Source organism: Alternaria dauci, chromosome 6, assembly GCF_042100115.1.
Source record: "Alternaria dauci strain A2016 chromosome 6, whole genome shotgun sequence".
NCBI lineage: Eukaryota > Fungi > Ascomycota > Dothideomycetes > Pleosporales > Pleosporaceae > Alternaria > Alternaria dauci.
In genome coordinates this window covers 2,065,707-2,083,823 of record NC_091277.1, presented here as the reverse complement: position 1 = coordinate 2,083,823, position 18,117 = coordinate 2,065,707, and the positions used below count along the sequence as shown (strand labels likewise).

General features: G+C 51.0%; 7 protein-coding genes across 7 annotated transcripts; 5 read left to right on the top strand and 2 right to left on the bottom strand.

The window, feature by feature from the left end:
• Positions 1-10: 10 nt before the first annotated feature.
• On the top strand, positions 11-1,622 carry ACET3X_007035 (uncharacterized protein). Its single transcript, XM_069453230.1, has 4 exons — positions 11-510; positions 560-1,337; positions 1,389-1,473; positions 1,527-1,622. Exons 2-4 carry the CDS (start codon positions 594-596, stop codon positions 1,553-1,555), a joined length of 858 nt encoding a protein of 285 aa, XP_069305803.1. The 5' UTR covers positions 11-510; positions 560-593; the 3' UTR covers positions 1,556-1,622.
• Positions 1,623-1,872: 250 nt separating this feature from the next.
• ACET3X_007034 (uncharacterized protein) lies at positions 1,873-3,957 on the top strand. Its single transcript, XM_069453229.1, has 5 exons — positions 1,873-2,657; positions 2,709-3,107; positions 3,163-3,359; positions 3,410-3,557; positions 3,613-3,957. The coding sequence occupies exons 1-5, from the start codon at positions 2,189-2,191 to the stop codon at positions 3,939-3,941; spliced, it is 1,542 nt and encodes a 513-aa protein (XP_069305802.1). The 5' UTR covers positions 1,873-2,188; the 3' UTR covers positions 3,942-3,957.
• Positions 3,958-6,561: 2,604 nt separating this feature from the next.
• On the bottom strand, positions 6,562-8,389 carry ACET3X_007033 (uncharacterized protein; the record flags this gene model as incomplete). Its single annotated transcript, XM_069453228.1, has 6 exons — positions 6,562-6,611; positions 6,687-7,188; positions 7,238-7,608; positions 7,656-7,831; positions 7,884-8,177; positions 8,223-8,389. The coding sequence occupies 6 exons, from the start codon at positions 8,387-8,389 to the stop codon at positions 6,562-6,564; spliced, it is 1,560 nt and encodes a 519-aa protein (XP_069305801.1).
• Positions 8,390-10,546: 2,157 nt separating this feature from the next.
• On the top strand, positions 10,547-12,323 carry ACET3X_007032 (uncharacterized protein; the record flags this gene model as incomplete). Its single annotated transcript, XM_069453227.1, has 4 exons — positions 10,547-10,657; positions 10,714-11,404; positions 11,462-11,947; positions 12,010-12,323. 4 exons carry the CDS (start codon positions 10,547-10,549, stop codon positions 12,321-12,323), a joined length of 1,602 nt encoding a protein of 533 aa, XP_069305800.1.
• A 947-nt stretch (positions 12,324-13,270) lies between these two features.
• Positions 13,271-15,774, top strand: ACET3X_007031 (uncharacterized protein; the record flags this gene model as incomplete). The annotated part of the gene is made up of 3 exons (XM_069453226.1): positions 13,271-13,397; positions 13,450-14,076; positions 14,132-15,774. 3 exons carry the CDS (start codon positions 13,271-13,273, stop codon positions 15,772-15,774), a joined length of 2,397 nt encoding a protein of 798 aa, XP_069305799.1.
• Positions 15,775-16,008: 234 nt separating this feature from the next.
• Positions 16,009-17,253, top strand: ACET3X_007030 (uncharacterized protein; the record flags this gene model as incomplete). Its single annotated transcript, XM_069453225.1, has 1 exon — positions 16,009-17,253. The coding sequence occupies one exon, from the start codon at positions 16,009-16,011 to the stop codon at positions 17,251-17,253; it is 1,245 nt and encodes a 414-aa protein (XP_069305798.1).
• A 281-nt stretch (positions 17,254-17,534) lies between these two features.
• ACET3X_007029 (uncharacterized protein) lies at positions 17,535-17,965 on the bottom strand (the record flags this gene model as incomplete). Its single annotated transcript, XM_069453224.1, has 3 exons — positions 17,535-17,682; positions 17,733-17,851; positions 17,906-17,965. The coding sequence occupies 3 exons, from the start codon at positions 17,963-17,965 to the stop codon at positions 17,535-17,537; spliced, it is 327 nt and encodes a 108-aa protein (XP_069305797.1).
• Positions 17,966-18,117: the final 152 nt, after the last annotated feature.

Below are 18,117 nucleotides of genomic sequence, written 5' to 3'. Positions count from 1 at the left end.
ATCCGAGGAAGTGCCCACATCGTGGTTGCGGCAAGGGCTGTGGCGGGGCGACGTGTATGTGTGGGGCAGAATCGGGAAGACCCCTCTATGACAACTCGGGCAACACCGCAACGATGTTTGCCGGATTTAGCTTGCATGCAGACGCGACTGTTCAATTTGAACATTTTCACACGCAAACTGAAGTCAACCAAACACTACACAATGGCGCTCCCGAACAAGTACCAGAATGGCAGCATCGACTCCTCTACCAAGGGCGTGTACAGAGCGTCGCCTGTCAAGCTCATGATATACGGAAACGGCAAGCAGCCTGTGACAATGGCTTGAAAATAGCTAACTATTTCGCACAGGTACCAGCAGCCAGCTTTCGGATGTCATTGCCGAGCTCGGTGCTACCAAAGCCTTTATCATTACCGGCCGGTCGTTGTACGAGAAGACACCTGTGATCAAGAACATTGAAAAAACACTTGGTTCTGCACACGGTGGTACATTCAGCAAGATCGGGCAGCATGCGTATGTGAGAAGCAGCTCGGTTTCAGCAGCGCAGACTGACATGTCACAGGCCAATTGGGGACATCAAAGAAGCCACCGCCTTGATGGCAAAGTCAGGATGCGACGTCCTCATCTCGATAGGCGGTGGATCACCTATTGACTCGGCCAAGGCAATTGCGTACAACATCCACCAAGAGACTGGAAAGTGGATACCAAGTATCGCCGTGCCGACAACGCTCAGTGTAGCGGAGACGACACAAAATGCCGGCTTCACCACCGAGGAAAAGCACAAGATCGCTGTGAGCGACCCTGAACTTGTACCCAAGGCTGTCGTGTACGATGGCGAACTGGCCATATACACACCATTGAACCTATGGACAAGCACAGGAATTCGATCACTGGACCACGCAGTTGAGCTGATGTACCACCCTCTCGCTGCTGAGATTCCCACGAAGCGCATGGCTCTGGAGGCTATCAAAGATCTCTTCACGTACTTGCCGCAGTCGAAAGCCGACCCTAATAATGCGGAAGTGCGAACAAAGCTCTTCGTCGCGTGTTATTCCTCACTTTTCCCTTTTCTATACACCGGCGGAGTCGGCCTCAGCCATAGCATAGGTCATGCGATAGGTGCTACCTATAGCATTCCCCACGGTATCACCAGCTGTCTCAGTCTAGCGCCGACAGTACACTTCAAGGCCAGCAATCCAGAGGAGGCGAAGCAAATCGCAAGGATTATTCCTTACATTGGCAAGCAAAGTACAGGCAGCGATGAGCAGGACGCGCATGTTGTTGCCGACGCTATCGCCGGACTTGTTGAAGAACTGGGCCACAAGACTACCTTGACAGCTGTAAGTCGCTGAAGCGTATTAAATCGACTTGTGCTGATCATCGATCTATAGTACAATGTACCGACCGGCGATGCAGAAGAAGAAGCCATCGCGTCACGTGCGCTCCATAGCAAAGACCACAAGGATTTTGCGAACTGTGAGTTATCGCGTAAGAATCGGGGACCTTTCATTGACTGACATTCTACACAGTGAAGCAAATCGTCCACGGCTTGTACTAAAGTGTTCCTCTGGCGCAAGCGATAGGTAGCGACTTTAGCAAAGTACCTCAATCAATTTGTTCTAAGCGTGAAAACGCACCCTATGCGCTGTATCCTCAAAGTGTCTATCGATAGCAAGTTGTTCGACGACGCGATAACGCGTCGACACGTGAGGCGGTTGCGGTTGTTTTGCCGTTGGAAATGTTTTCCATGTCCGGGCCCCAGTGCCTTTTTCCGCGTCTGTGATGATCCAATGAACGTGCGTTTTGGCCGCAACCTCCGCATCTTGGCCGGCTAAGTCCTTACCCACCTCCGATTGTGGAGCTTTGCTCTTACCCGCCATCGGCACGGCATTTGGGTCGGTCTGATCCAATCGGCTAGTTACTATGATGCATGCCCATGGTGTTCGTGTGGGGAGCGTCAACTCCGCTGTACACCACAATTCCCACACACCGTCTTTGTGTATTGAGTTTTGCGGAGAAGCTGAGGGCTGGGCCAGGTATCGTTGTCGAGCGAGTTCTAATCACCTTCTTGAACTCAGCCCGCGCCTGCAACAACGTCTTGCGCCATCTCAAACTGCCTTGAACGGTTTGAAGCTTGCCGGCTCGACTTGTTTTCTTCGATACCTTACGGCTCACGACCACGATTCTCACGATGCAACGTTCTCTTCTTTTTTCCGCACGACGCCGCGGCCCGGCGACAGGCTTGCGATTCTTCTCTGCGAGCGCGTCTCGACCAGCCATCAACAAGATCGTCTCCTCCGCACAAGAAGCTATCAAGGACATGAAGTCTGACACGACAGTCTTGGTTGGTGGATTTGGTTTCTCAGGAGTTCCAAACACCCTCATCAACGCTCTGCGCGACCGAAGTGACCTTGGCAACTTCACTGTTGTCAGCAACAATGCCGGTATGCCGGGTGTTGGGCTTGGACAACTCCTAGAGACAAAGCAGATTGGCACCATGATTGCTAGTTACATCGGAGACAACAAGGTGTTTGAACAGATGTACTTGAAGGGCGAACTGAGTCTGCAGTTGACTCCCCAAGGCACGATTGCCGAGAAGTGTGCTGCTGGTGCTGCGGGTGTGCCGGCTTTCTACACACCAGCAGCATATGGAACAATTGGTATGAATGCAAGAATAGTTGTGTATGTACGACAGGGCTGACAATATGCAGTACAAACTGGTGAACTTCCTGTGCGCTACAACACCGATGGTACCATCGCGAAAATGGCTCCCCCCAAAGAAACCCGCGAGTTCAACGGAAAATCCTATGTGATGGAGGAAGCCATTTTTGGTGACTACGCCTTTGTCAAGGTTGCAAAAGCCGATCGTCTCGGCAACTGCCAGTTCCGCAAAGCACAGAATAACTTCAACGAAGCAATGGGCAAGAACGCTAAGATGACAATTGTTGAGGCAGATGAGATTGTTGAAGACGGGGAGATTGCACCAGAAGATATCCATCTCCAGGGAATATACGTGAAGAAAGTGATCAAGAGCACAGTTGGCAAGGAGATCGAGAGGAAAGTGTTCTGGAAGAGCCCGGAGGAGCAGAAGAAAGCGCTCTTGGAAGGTGGTAAGTTATGATCAAACTTTACCACGAGACACATATGGCTAAGCAAATATGTCAGGTTCAACCGAAGCTTCGCAAAAACGCGAGCGCATCATCAAGCGCGCGGCTCAAGAATTGAAGGATGGCATGTATGTCAACCTTGGGATCGGCATGCCACTAGCAGCACCAGCATTCTTGCCCGAGGGCACTGAGATCATACTCGAGTCAGAAAATGGAATTCTGGGCATGGGCCGATACCCCAAGCCAGGCGAAGAAGTGAGTTTGCGATAACAGCAGAGTGCTATGAATATCCTTAACAAACTTAGGACCCCGACCTCATCAATGCCGGAAAGGAAACTGTTACCCTCATCAAGGGCGCGTCGACGTTCGGTAGCCATGAGTCTTTTGGTATGATCCGATCAGGGCGGATAGATGTCGCCATGTTGGGAGCTATGCAAGTAAATCAATACGGAGGTTTGTCCTACGCTTAGAAGTTGTTCGCTTTTTCTCTTACTGAATGTCCCTCCAGATCTCGCAAACTTTATGCTACCCGGAAAGGTCAAAGGCATCGGCGGCGCCATGGACCTGGTCGCAAACCCTACACAAACCAAGGTTGTCATCACTATGGAACATGTCGACAAGAAGGGCAACCCCAAGATCCTGAATCAATGCACATTCCCTCTCACGGGACAGAAGTGCGTGAGTACCATCATCACAGACCTCGCCGTATTCGACTGCGATCGTGTTGAGGGATTAACCCTGAAGGAGCACGCAAAGGGCGTTACTGTGGACGAGATCAGAAGCAAGACGGAGGCGCCGTTCAAAGTTAGCGAGAACTTGAAAGAGATGAGTGTGTAGGTGAGAAGAAGAAAAAGATACCAATAAGAGACCATTTTGATTTCATTGCACGATCCCCTCTACTTCGAGACTCTCAACGTCAGGCCTTCATCTACTGCCTCCCTCCACAGCATCCAGTCCCACATACGCCGGCGCCGGCACATCCTCACTTATGTCTGCCCAGGCACTCCAATGTTTCCAAACCAACTTCCTTTGCTCAATCTCATCCGCAATCGCAATAGCCATGTCAGCAACACTAATCCCAGTCAATCTGCCCTCAAACACGTTCTTGCCGTTCTGTTGCTCACCCACCAACACCATATCATCAACGCTAATCTCATACTTTCCAGTTCTCTTCCCTGGTCGGTACAAAGCAGATGGTGAAACAAAACTCCAGTCAAAGGTCTTACGATCTTCGAAGAACATATACGCTGTCCGTCCCGCTTTGATGAAATCTGATGCATTGTCTTTCACACGGATCTGCTTCTCATAGTCTGCGATCACAGCTTTATCTTCTTCCGTGGCTGCTCCAGAACTCTCCGCTAATCTGGCCTCACGATAACGTCGCAGCGAGGTACCCATGATGCCTAGACGCTCCTCCATGTATGCGATGTGCGCGAGCGAAGTTGAAATCGCCCGGCGGTAGGCGAGGAAAAAGTCTGGATGGTCGACGCACGGAAGGCTGGTACCGGGAACGTGAAGAGAGCCTGCGCCGCCGACAAAGAGAAAATAGGACGATGGACATATCTTGTGCGCTAGGATGATCTTGCGAACAGATTCCAGGAATGGCACTACCGTGCGTCAGTCACTGTCTGTACATGTTCGCGATGATTCCAAGGCTCACTATACAACAACGCCCCGGCGCCAGCTGTGTGCGGTCCAAATTCGCTCACCAGTACATCGATTCCTTCGAATTGTTTTGCTAGCTCTTCTATGGAAGCTTGATCGATGTCTACGGGCCGTGGTATGTAGCGCGGATGCTTTCCCAGTTTTTCGGGGTTACGCGATATACCAAAGACGGTATGGCCTCGGTTCAATAGCTCGACACAGAGGTAAGATCCGCCGAAGCCTGCAGGGCCGATCACTGCCACGCGTAGGGATGAGGGTGACATGGTATGGTTGATCGTAAGTCTTGTGATGGCTCGTCGGTTTGCAAACCTTAGGTAAAGTACCCATCGCAAACTACACGTGAGTATTACTTCATATCTTCGTCCGCTTGCAAGGCATTGATGAAAACGAAGCTGGGGTAGCAGTGCCGAGGATATTGGGTTGGGGTAAGGAAGTTGGGGAAGTGAGGGGGGGGGGGGGGGATGTGGGGCATTGGTAAACTTACATGCAGGAACGAATCACGCTAAGCCGGACTCCTCCGACCGAGACGCGCTTACGAATATGGCGAGCATGTCGAATTAACTTATTTGACCAGGGAAGCTCTCTTGTAGCTGACCTTATCATCTTTGATACAACATAATCGTCTGACAGTATGACATTGGCAGACAATTACGCGTTTATCGGTCAGCAGGAGACTACATATCATACTTGGTATCGATTCACTAACAACAGTCAGGACTTGGGGCAATGGGCTATGCGATGGCTGCCAACGTCCGAAAGAAGATGGACCAGTCTTCAACCCTCTATATTAATGACATCAACGCCTCTGCTTGCACACGGTTTAATGATCAATTCTCGTCGTACGGCCCCATAAAGATCGTCGCAACAGCACGCGAGGCAGCAGAAAACGCAAAAGTACTTATATCGATTGTACCAGGAGGAGCTGATGTGAGGAAAGTGTTTCTAGATGAAGATGACGGGGTTATTGCAGCGAAGAAAGACGAAGAAAGGATCATGTTAGAATGCAGCACGATCGATGTGAAGACAACAAAAGAAGTTGGTCAAAAGTTGAAAGAAGCGGGGATGGGGACATACATCGACGCACCCGTCTCTGGCGGTGTACCAGCCGCAGAAGCAGGTACTTTAGCAATGTTGATAGGCCATCCATCGCCAGCACAAACACCAACCTCTTCAACATCTCCAGATTCCCGACTACAAACGACGCTCTCCATGCTTGGTTCGCAATCGAAATCCTTCTACCTCGATACCCTCGGCGCAGGCCTAACCGCAAAGATATGTAACAACTATCTTTCTGGCACTGTTCTCCTCGCAACCGCCGAAGCCCTCGCGATAGGAGTGTCCCATGGTCTCGACCCAGCTGCCCTATACTCTGTAATCAAGAACAGTACTGGCCAGTCTTGGATGTGCGACCATGTCATGCCCATACCCAACGTACAAACTGAATACTGGGTGCCCAGCAACAGTGGGTACAGGCCAGGATTTAAGACACAGATGATGCTCAAGGATCTGGGACTGGGCATTGAGAGTGCGAGTCAGGTTGGTATTCGACCTAGTATGGCAGAGAGGGCGTTGAAAGTTTGGGAAAGTGCAGCGAAGGATGAGAGGTGTATAGACAGAGACGGCAGTAGCATATACCTGCATGTTGGAGGCACATTGCCGAAGGGGTATGAGGACAAAGCGAAGAAACAGGAGGATGGATCCTGGGTGTTTGCTGATTGAAGTATTGTAATATTTAGCTCAAGATGATCCTGTCGCGTTACTCATCCAGAAATTGCATTGTATTTCATGTCACCTATTTTCCTTGGAGAAAGTTCTGGAACACATCCTGAATGGCATCAAATCCTGCCATTTCTCCCAATTTCAAGATCCTGTCATCTCTCCCAATCTTCGCTGGATCACCATCTGGAACCCACCTACTTGTGACGCCATCAGCACTCGGCCCGTACACTTTGGCACTTAGCTTATCATTCTGCACAGGCGGCCAAGGATTCTCTCCATTGACGAATTTGATGAAGTCTTCTCCATATTCTCGTGCCACTTTCCGCTGCGCATCGTCCAGGTGGTCGTTGTAGTTCTGGAAGAGGTAAGACACATCGAGAATATGGCCTGCTTCGCCCTGGAAACGACCCTCCCAAGGTATGCCTTCGTTGAAGTGATAAAGGAAGAACTTGGAGTCGGAGGTGTTGGGCCAGCCTTTGGCGAAGGCACGAGCAGGAGCATAAAAGCAGATCTCGGAGGCGAAACGCAGAACCGAAAGAATGCCTTCATCGTCGGGGGTCTCCGGGGTAATGTTGTATGATTTGAGCAGTTGTTCAGCTACATCTGGATGAGTGGATAGCGTGGCCTTGCAGGATTTGATGAACTTTTGTGCGATGCCGGGGTTGCGGCCATCGAGACCCATGTATGCGAGGATGCTGGCCTACATGTGATCAACTCATGACTCGTAAGTGCCAAGTTGCCATACTTACATCTAGTTTTGACTCTCCTATCATGAAGGCCTTGCACCACCTCCTACCCGGCATCATGAAGGCTGGACTATCCTCCTGAGATGAGACCGTGACGAAATCGGGTGAACCAGGCATAGTGACGCCATCAATTGAGGGTAGCATTGGAGCTGTAGGCGGCACCTTTTGCCATAGGTCGTCCAAAGGTATACTCAAAAGGGCCTTGATACGATCCTCGGGTGACTTGTCTTTCAAGCCAAATGCTTCTATGGCTTGTTGATATGATGACTCTGCCACGGATTCTGGGATAGGCTTGAATAGTAGTATGGCTCCTCCAGTGCTCAAGCAGCGCTTCATAAGGGGCTCCTCGGAGCATAATAGGACTGTCGCAGACACTGCGCATGTTAGTCAAGCTTCTACACCGATATCTTCGCCCACATACATCCGCCAGCGCTCTCGCCACACACAGTGATCTCATCTGGATCGCCTCCAAAACCGCCTATGAACTTTTTGATCCATTGCATAGCTGTACGCTGGTCATAGAAGCCGTTGTTTGCTTTGTAACCTGCTTTGCGCAATTCTTCGGAAGTTGCAAAGCCTGTGAAGCCCAATCGGTAGCTATAGATATCAACATCTATAGTGGTCTCTTGCAAGGTATCAACACACTCACTTGATAGTAATGCCAATGACGGGTTTCTTCTTCTCGACAGACATCCTCACTATGGGAGCCGGGTCATAGTGTGGGTACCAACTACTTCCAACAGCAAACCCCCCTCCATGAATGAAGACATAGACGGGAAGCTTCGCGTTTGGGTCAATAGCGCCATCTTTGTTCGTCGGCACAGTGATGTTGAGATTCAAGCCTTCGAGATCGGAATGCGCGGGAACATCTGGCAATGGCAATGGTTTCTGAATGAAGCCAAATTCGCGTTCGACGGCACCGATTGGAGATACTGGAGGAGGCCTATATCAATCAGCATTATTGTTTTGTTTTCCATAGCCGACATACCCAAACTTTGAAGCATCCGTAGTGCCAGCTCCATAGTTGTCAACAAGCTCAGGTGCAGCCAAGCGATCCTTCAACGAAGCATACTTCAGACCAAGGAACTGCACTACTCCATCTACGCTCTTGCCCTTCAAATCACCCAGGTGTCCGTGTTGGAGAGTCGCCGACATATCGGTTGTTGGGTGAGAAGAAATGGTGCGAAGCAGAGGATTGGCGGTTGTCCAAGCATCGACAAGGTGTTTACTATATTCTAGCGTGTTGTTGGATCAGCGGCCTGAGGATACGTATTCTTGGAACTGCTCGTTTGCAGTTAGGTCCGTGGGGTAGTGATGACCCAACAAGTTACCCCGCACTTGTCCCTGCACTCAAGTAGTGGGGCAATCATCAGCAACTGAAAGATTGCGCAATGCGGGGGTAGCCCAGCAATTCGGCCTCGCGTCTATGAGCATGCCGTGACTTGTGACATCGTAGTCCGGACTTTGAGCTGGGCGATTAGCAAGCACGTGTACAGCTAAGAAAGGAACTATCGACCTCCATGCTATACGCGACCAGCTGTTTGCACAATTGACGTCAGCCATGAAGGCTAACCTACCTCATACCGATGCCTGCGTCGAGCTTGCTCTTCTCGATGGCGGCAGTTTCTTAGGAGATTTGAGTCGGATGCATGCGGGCGAAAGCGGCACCTTTCGCATGTATAACTGGGCATTCTATATCTCGCACCAGGGAAGGCACATACTTTGGGATCTCGGGCTGGACGAGGTACGTGAATCGAGGGCGAAGAGAAAACCGGAGTTTTCTTCTAATTCATTTTTCTTTGAAGGACCGAAGTTGTTACACTCCGTGGGTCAACAAATTCATGGTAGAGCATGTCAATCACGTTGGGCCTAGAAGAACCATCGTCCAGCAGTTATCGGAAAGAGGCGTCTCCGCAGAAGACGTCGATACCGTACTGTTCAGGTATGAGTCCAAGATCGGATCTGGCTCATGTTCGCTGAGCAGAAGGCAGTCACGCTCATTGGGATCACTCGCGACCCATTAGCGACATTTTTCCGAATGCGAAAGCGTACTTCGGTCCAGGAACAAGAGCAGCATGCCAACCGGGGCATATGAAGGATCCAAGCCTGCAATGGGATGGCCGCTTCTTCGACCCCGAGTATTCGACGGAAAAATGGGACGAGCTACAAGGTGAATGGGGACCCTTTGGGCCGTTTGAGAGAGCGTTGGACTATTTTGGTGACGGCAGTTTTTGGGTCCTCGATGCGCCTGGTCACATGCCGGGCAACATGGCTGCTGCTGCAAGACTGCAAGACGGCGAGTGGGTGCTGCTTGGTAGCGACTGTACGTGGCGTCGTTTTGTGTTTATTGGCCTCCACTAATCTTGCAAACTAGGCTGCCATTCTCGGTACGTTGTCCAAGGTTACGCCGGGCGTCTGCTGACCGTCATGGTTGTTATGATCGGGCGTTTGCTGACTGGATAGGGATTTGTTGGACGGCGTGCGAGAAATTGCGGAGTTTCAGGGCCCGGGGGCAGTGAGCATGTCTCTTCATACAGATCTTGCTTCTGCGAAGGACACTATTGCCAAGATACAACGGCTGGAATCCGATTTTGGTGTTCACACTGCGCTCGCACACGACGCGTCGTGGTTGAAGGATGGCACAGATCAGGTGCTCATGTCGCTGCTGGATAGCAATATGCGCGTCGCAGCCAGGGAGAGGATACCGTATGATGAGATACCGTAGACAGCGCAGGAGATATGAGGCTGGTTTAGTGTCCGAAGCTTGGATGCCTGACAACCAGGCTACGCAGCGACGCGCCGGTTACGCGTCTTGCGTGATGTGATCGCTGATAGGGTGTGCGGGCAGCGTGCTGCCTTGCCACCGCCCCTTCAAGCTTGGACATAGTAACAATTCGGGCGTAAATGGATGTGAAAATGATGTAGAGGCAGACCTCAGATTTGTTGTGCGATGCTTGCAGACGTGATTGCCTCAAACTGCCACGACCACGGTAGAGACGCGCCCTAAGAGACACCTGCACGTGACGAGGGCAGCAGCCATGACGCAAGTCGACAACACTGGTCTTTTTTTTTCTCTGATCAAGATTTGAGACCGCCACCGACACTATCATCGACTTTGAGTGTTTCACACCATGGCGGAGCCCACGCATCTGCTGCCCTATCAGGCGATGAGGCGCTCCCAACTATGCGCTAATCGCTTAGTGCTGATCCCTTGCATCCATAGCACCAAGATCGGGGGGCCTGTTCATTCGCAAGAACTCAATAGCCTTGAAGTCCCCAGGGTCAATGAGCCAAACCCTCTAGGCTTTCATCATGGCTCTGCGCGATCTACCATGGGTGACAATACTCTTCTCCGGCGTGGTCGCGGCCCTCGCGTACGGGACGATGAGGCTCATTCAAGTGCGGCGCTTCTACAAGGACCTTGTACGTGGACAGTATCATCGCGGACAGCTATTGAGGCAACACTGACATATACGTAGCCCAAGCCGCCACACAGTTTCTTCTTTGGTCATCTCAAACTGCTAGGCGAGACTTTCAAGTTACTACCAAGCGATGTGCATTACCAAGCAGCGGCCGTCACAATCGCCAGGAAATACAATATGCCTGGTCTTTTCTACCTTGATCTGTGGCCAATCGCGTACGGACAGATTGTTGTTACAGATCCAGATGTCGCATTGCAAATGACAGCCATTCGGAACCACCCCAAACACGAAGCAGAGGGCCAAATCATCGATCCGTTGATTGGCAACGGGAACATTGTCACAGTGGATGGACCGCAGTGGAAGCATCTCCACAAGATGCTGAGCCCTGCTTTCGCTATCTCGCACATTACCAACCTGAGACCAATGGTTGCTGACGAGGTGATGAAATATCGGTCAATTCTTCACGAGAAAGCCAGATCTGGAGAGGTCTTTAAACTGGAAGATCCCACTCAACACTTGACGTTCGATGTGATTTCGACTGCGACCTTTGGACGATCTCTAGACGCACAAACCAACGGCAGCCCTGCTCTGCAGCACTTTGAGAACATGTGCCGTGCTTACATGGTATCACGGGAGTCTGTCAACTATATCCGTAACTTCTTTGTTAATAAGAAAGTTTTTGCCGAGCGGGATAAGCTAGATGCCATCGTGGTAGATCTCATCAAAGAGAGATTCGAGGTTGTGAAACGTAAGTGATGAAGGCATTGAGACCTAAATGAGTACACCGTTGACATGTAACTCGCAGGCGATAAGCTCGATCTCTCTGAAAAGCGAGGCTTGGGAATTATGGATCTCCTTTTGCGAGATTATATTGCAGAACGAACGAACGACGTGGAGGAGCTCGACTATCAATTCCTCCAAGATGCTCTAACGCAAGTGAAGACGCTCTTGATCGCTGGGAGCGGAACAACGTCGGACACCGTCTGCTTTGGAGCCATGATGCTTAGCGTTCACCCTGAAGTAGTTCGAAAGATGCGAGAAGAGCACGACCGCGTCTTCACCCCTGGTATTGAGGCAACTTACGAGATGCTGAAAACGAAGCCTTATAAACTCAACGAGCTCACGTACACAAACCACGTTGTAAAGGAGATCCTCAGGTTCTTCCCAATAGGCAATACTGCGCGTAAGGGTATCGATACCCTTACATACCAGGGTCGAGAATGGCCGGCCAAAGATATCATGATTTGTCCAGTCCAACTGGCTATGCACATGGATCCTGCAATATTCCCAGGTATGTGGTATCTTTTAAGCCTCCTGTCTGGTGCGCGTTCGGTCACTAAAACCTTTCTCTAGACCCGCTCAAATTTGACCCCGATCGATATGTACGAGAAGATTTCCCGCGTCACGCATGGCGTCCATTTGAAAGAGGGCCACGTGCCTGCCTCGGTCAGCCGCTGGCTATGGATGAGCTGATAATCACGTTCTTGTTAACGATACGAGATTTCGACTTTACATGCGCAGATCTGAAACCCAATAAGACGCCTCGAGTAGACTGGTCCGACCTGGACTTGACTTTCGGCGACCGCGCCTTTCAGGAGTTCGTGTTTGAAGCCAAACCACGCGATGGCATGCCTATGACAGTGAAGAGATCCAATTGGCCTTCGTAGTTGGATTGAATACTGTCGATCTTGCATACACACAGCCATTTCAGGCGGACAGCCCGGCAACGCATATTCTTCAAAATTCCGAAATACAATGTACGACCGATTTTCTCAGCGAAAACATCCATCAGGTTCGAGCACACAGACGGCAAGAGGCGCTGCGCGAAGAAGTCGGTTCTCCTGCAAGCAGGGAGACAGGTCGTCTCGGTCCGAATATCGGTCCAAAACTGGGGGATGTACCAATGACTTGCAAAAAACCGGCAATGTAGTAAGGCTGAGGTACGTGCAGGAATTAGCAATGCTTTCTAGCGGCTAGGTGTACTGTCAATATTCTATCCCAGGTCTTAATTGTGAACCACCGAGCGATAATGACGAAGCATGGAAAAATTATTGCTATTGAGCCATGAGCAAATACGATCCACGCTTTATCCTGTTATTCCGTCACCCTGCGTCGACATATCCCTTGCGAAACCTCGGCCGATGCTTATGCGAGCTTGTCATGACCAAGGTCACACAAGCCTTGTTGCCGTGGAGTCCCTACCTCTCCTCGGGTGCATTGCTGACAGTCGTGGATTTCCATTCAGCCTGAATGCGCTGCGAATCGGAAAACAGTCAGCCCCACTCCGCGCGAACCCCTCACAATTTTTTCAAGTGCCATGGGGCTCCGCATGCGGCTCGGGTATACTCTTGGCTGCTGTATGCCTCTGAGCTAAGCATCGGGAGTGGCTTCGGACAGAAGAGTGGCTCGGTGGTCGGAAATAAGTGGACTGGCGACCGGTACTTGACCGCGTGGCCATCATAACCATGACGTAAAGACATCGTGGGCTCATGTCCTTACCAACTGCGTGCTGACGCAGGGTCACCGACTACGGCTATTCAGTTTGCTATAAGGTATGAGGTGAAGAGAGAGGAATGAGAAGTATCCGGATCATCCAAACTAGAAAACCGGCATCATGCTCACCTCAACGCGTTTGCTACCAGTTCTGCTCGTCGCTACGACAGGAGCTTATGCTCAATTCGTTTTTCCCGACTGCCACAGTGGAAGATTGAGCAATGAAACCATTTGCGATACTTCAGCCCGTGCGTTCATCTTCTGCTGCTACATTGACCTTCTCATACTAACTTTTTACAGCACCGCTGGCTCGCGCGAAGTCTCTCGTAGCTCTTTACACCCTCGAGGAGAAGATCAATGCTACAAGCAGTGGCTCTCCAGGTGTCCCTCGTCTCGGTATACCGCCTTACCAATGGTGGAATGAGGGCCTTCACGGCCCCGCTGGCCCGTATACCAACTTCAGCGATGAGGGAGAATACAGCTATTCAACTTCTTTCCCTCAGCCCATCTTGATGGGTGCGGCCTTTGATGACGATCTCATCACTGAGGTTGCGAAGGTCATCTCAACCGAGGCACGTGCGTTCAACAACGCAAACAGGACTGGCCTTGACTTCTGGACGCCAAACATCAACCCTTTCCGTGATCCCCGCTGGGGTCGTGGTCAGGAGACACCTGGTGAAGATTCCTACCATCTGTCTTCTTATGTCCAGGCTTTGATACACGGACTTCAGGGCGATGCATCTGATCCGTACAAACGTGTCGTCGCAACTTGCAAGCACTACGCTGGCTATGATATTGAGGACTGGAACGGGAACCTCCGCTACCAAAATGATGTGCAGATTTCTCAGCAAGATCTCGTTGAGTACTACCTCGCTCCGTTCCAGGCCTGCGTTCAAGCCAACGTGGGTGCTTTCATGTGCAGCTACAGTGAGTCTGATGTCGATCACTCGTTGTAGGTGTGCTTGCAACTAACGAATTTTAGATGCGGTTAATGGTGTGCCAACATGCGCCGATCCTTACCTGCTCCAGACGATTCTTCGTGAACATTGGGGCTGGACTAATGAAGAGCAATGGGTTACGTCCGATTGCGATGCCGTTCAGAACGTTTACCTGCCGCATGAATGGTCTTCAACTCGTGGAGGTGCTGCTTCCGACGCATTGAAGGCTGGTACCGATCTCACTTGTGGTACTTACATGCAGGAACATCTGCCCGCTGCCTTCCAGCAAGGCCTGCTTGAAGAGTCTGTCCTTGACCAGGCCCTCGTCCGCCAGTACTCCTCGCTTGTGCGTTTGGGGTACTTTGACTCTCCCGACAACCAACCGTACCGTCAGCTCGGATGGGACTCAGTCGCTACGAACGCTTCGCAGGCGCTTGCCCGCAGAGCCGCTGCTGAGGGTATCGTTCTGTTGAAGAACGACGGTACACTGCCACTTTCTCTCGAGTCGTCCACTTCAATCGGACTTTTCGGTGACTGGGCAAACGCAACCTCTCAGCTTCTTGGTAACTACGCCGGTGTCGCTACGTACCTGCACTCCCCGTTATACGCCCTGGAGCAGCTCAAGGTCACCATCAACTACGCTGGAGGAAATCCCGGTGGCCAAGGTGACCCAACGACAAACCGGTGGTCAAATCTTTATGGCGCATACTCTACTAGCGACATCCTCATGTATGTCGGAGGTATTGACAACAGTGTTGAAGAAGAAGACCAGGATCGTACATACCTTACATGGACTGGGGCCCAGCTTGATGTGATCACTGAGCTTGCTGAAACAGGAAAGCCAGTCATCGTTGTGGTCACTGGAGGAGGTCAGATCGACAATACTCCTCTCGTGAATAATCCCAACATCTCCGCCATCCTTTGGGCTGGTTACCCTGGTCAGGATGGAGGTTCGGCTATCATCGACATCGTCACAGGAAAGACCGCTCCTGCTGGACGTCTACCTACGACTCAATACCCCTCCAATTACATTGCCAAGGTCTCCATGATGGACATGAACATGCGTCCCGGTGAAAAAAACCCTGGCCGCACATATAAATGGTACAACGGAAGCGCTGTCTACGAGTTCGGTCACGGTCTGCACTACACCAACTTCTCTGCCAACATCACCACACAGATGCAGGAAAGCTACGCAATCTCTACGCTTACAAAAAACTGCGACAGTACCGGAGGTTTCCTCGAGCGTTGCCCATTTGCTTCCGTAGATGTTGAAGTTTCCAATGACGGCGATGTTCCATCTGACTACGTCACTCTTGGTTACATTGCCGGAGAATTCGGTCCTGCGCCTCATCCCAAGAAGTCGCTTGTCTCTTACAAGCGTCTCCACAACATCGCTGGTGGCGCTTCCCGTATTGCGACTCTTAATCTTACTCTCGCGTCCCTTGCCAGGGTCGACGAGATGGGTAACAAGGTCCTTTACCCTGGCGATTACACCTTGTTGATCGACAACCACCCGCTTACAAGTGTCAATTTCTCTTTGACTGGCGATCTAGCAATGCTGGATATGTGGCCCCAGCCGCCTGCTAATCGCACTGCTCAAGGAGTGAAGGGTGTTGGTGATTACTGGTACGGAGGATATGGAAGCGAGTATGCAGAGGAGCCAGCGGATCTACAGAAAACTATGTAGATGAGCCGCCTTTCATGATGCTATGTAACTCGTGTAGGTAATTTATGACTCCTTATATATCCACCTGCAACCTCGTATGCCTACTTCCACTCTCACCTTCACCTTCGCGCCGAGGTTGCGCTCAGACCACTTGTTTTTGTTTGCTCCAACTGACAGCGTACTGCGTCTTTTGCAAAGAATTTCTTTACGCCTTTGACGCCCACTCTAAATTTCAATTACGACGGCGAAGAAAGCATGACGCTCTGCGACGAGAGCAACAACGAAGGCGCTCTGTGTTACGGGGGTTGCAGCGCGAGTTGCTACTGCTCCAAAGAGTGCCAGAAGAAGGCATGGTTCCACCACAAAATCCTCTGCAAAACTTTCAAGGACTTCCAAGACCGTCCCGAGGCCGAAAACTCTGGGGAGAAATATAGCCGCGCTATCTACTTCCACCCCGACGAGGACGCCCCGCGGTTCATATGGCTCAAGACTAAGGACAAGATGGGATCGGACGGGGATAGTTATCTTGGTATTTGCCCCGGTGCACTCGCAGCTATAAGCAAGAAGGAGGCCGAGTCTGGGGAGTTCATTCATATGGAAAACGCGACGATCCGATACAATCACGCTCTCGCCCGCCTACTTCCGTACACTCTGTTCTTGTCTTACCGCGAAAACTTTCCCCACGACGGATCTACGCACAACAAAGCCAGCGATAAGATTGTGGATCTCAGCTCTGCCCATCTGCACGATTGGAGAGGTCCCATGATTGCGTATGGCACTGATGTCTTTGACGATATTCCCCACAGTTACGACCCATCCTACAGTCAAGATCTCGGCCCTTCCGACCTTCGAATCGTCGCACACTGGCTCAACACTTACTACTTCAGCCCGGAAAACCTTCGAACGATTGAGAATCTGAAGTCAGAGTTGACTAGCGTGGTCGGTGTGCGCATCAACTGCGATGGCGATGTCGATATCGGCGGTCGTCCTCGTTACGAGCATATAGAGCTCCCGGCATTCCATTACATCTTCCAACAAACAGCTACTGATGTTTCCAAGCATATCTCACTACCTATAGTCGTTCAGCGTATTTCTGGAAGTGTCGAAAAATGGCAGAAGCGGTTGGAGACGTCCCCGAACAAGTTCCCTTGGGTCAACACAGCGGGCACTTTCCTCAATATTGGCTGCAAGCCCCAGCTCAAAGAGATTTCTGGCTTCGACTGGGGCCTCGCACCACTGAAGTGGCAGAACTCTGTTGGTTCTGTCGTTGTCATGCGCAAAGACAAGAAGGAGCTGTTCCCTGAACACGTTCATGCTCTTGTTGAATACCACCAGCATCATCTCATGCGTTTCTTCGAGGAGGCATCAGAGCTGCATCGAGACAAGAAGTGGGTTATGAAGCAGATCACAAAGGAGAAGTTCCAGGAGTACTATTTGGCTTGGACATTGAGGCAGGCAGAGAATGTGAAGGTCCATCAGATCTCGCCCTACGACATTTAGACTCCTGCCGGTGCGGCACATTAGTGCAATATCGGTGTCAGTTATTCGCCTGAGGAGTTTAGGTAGATGTTGACGGCTGCTCCTGACCAGCAGGGCCCAAAGAAGATCCGGGAAGATGCATCACTTGAGATACATTAATGGCCGCTCAAGTGACAACCCTCGTCATTTCCATTGTGAACGTGCGACTCCGCGATCTTTCCAGACCACGTTCTAGTTCAAAAGTCTTTGTGATGTTTCCAACTTTTTCGCTGCCGCATGCTAGAGCTTTCTCAAACTGTAATCTATAGTTTACTAGCATATCCACCTGCCTCTTTAGTGAAGAGAATTTTTATCGGCTCCGCGAGCAGGTCCTCTGTCTTCAACGCCTTTGACAATTTCTTGAAGTCCTCGCTCTTCGCGTGTGTTTCTAGAGCCGCTTTGTTCGCATAACTTATCGATGTCAGCTGTGGGCCTGCTCAGGGACCAACAAAAATGCTCACGTCTCAAGCATCACGAGAATGGGCGCATCGCCCTCAACTTGGCGATGTAGATGGTATCGGAGTGTACCGGGCTCGTTTGCCTTTACAGCTTGGGCTGAGATCTTCAGAAGCTCTTCAACCTAGAAACCGTGAGCTGCTTGTATGGAACAGATAGTGTTGGTGTTAAGGCATACCCTGTCGGCCTTACCGGCTTTGGGAGTGACGACGGCAATGACATCGATGGGGCTGGACATGGTGGCGTAATGGTCAATTATTCCAAGGATAGACGGCGAAAATGGAGGTATCGCAGGAAGTAGTTTTAGGGTCAGGAATGGGATAGTAAACTCAAGGAATGGAAATAGATAGTGATACCACAAGTCGCATCCCTGATGGCGTCGCGTTCCGT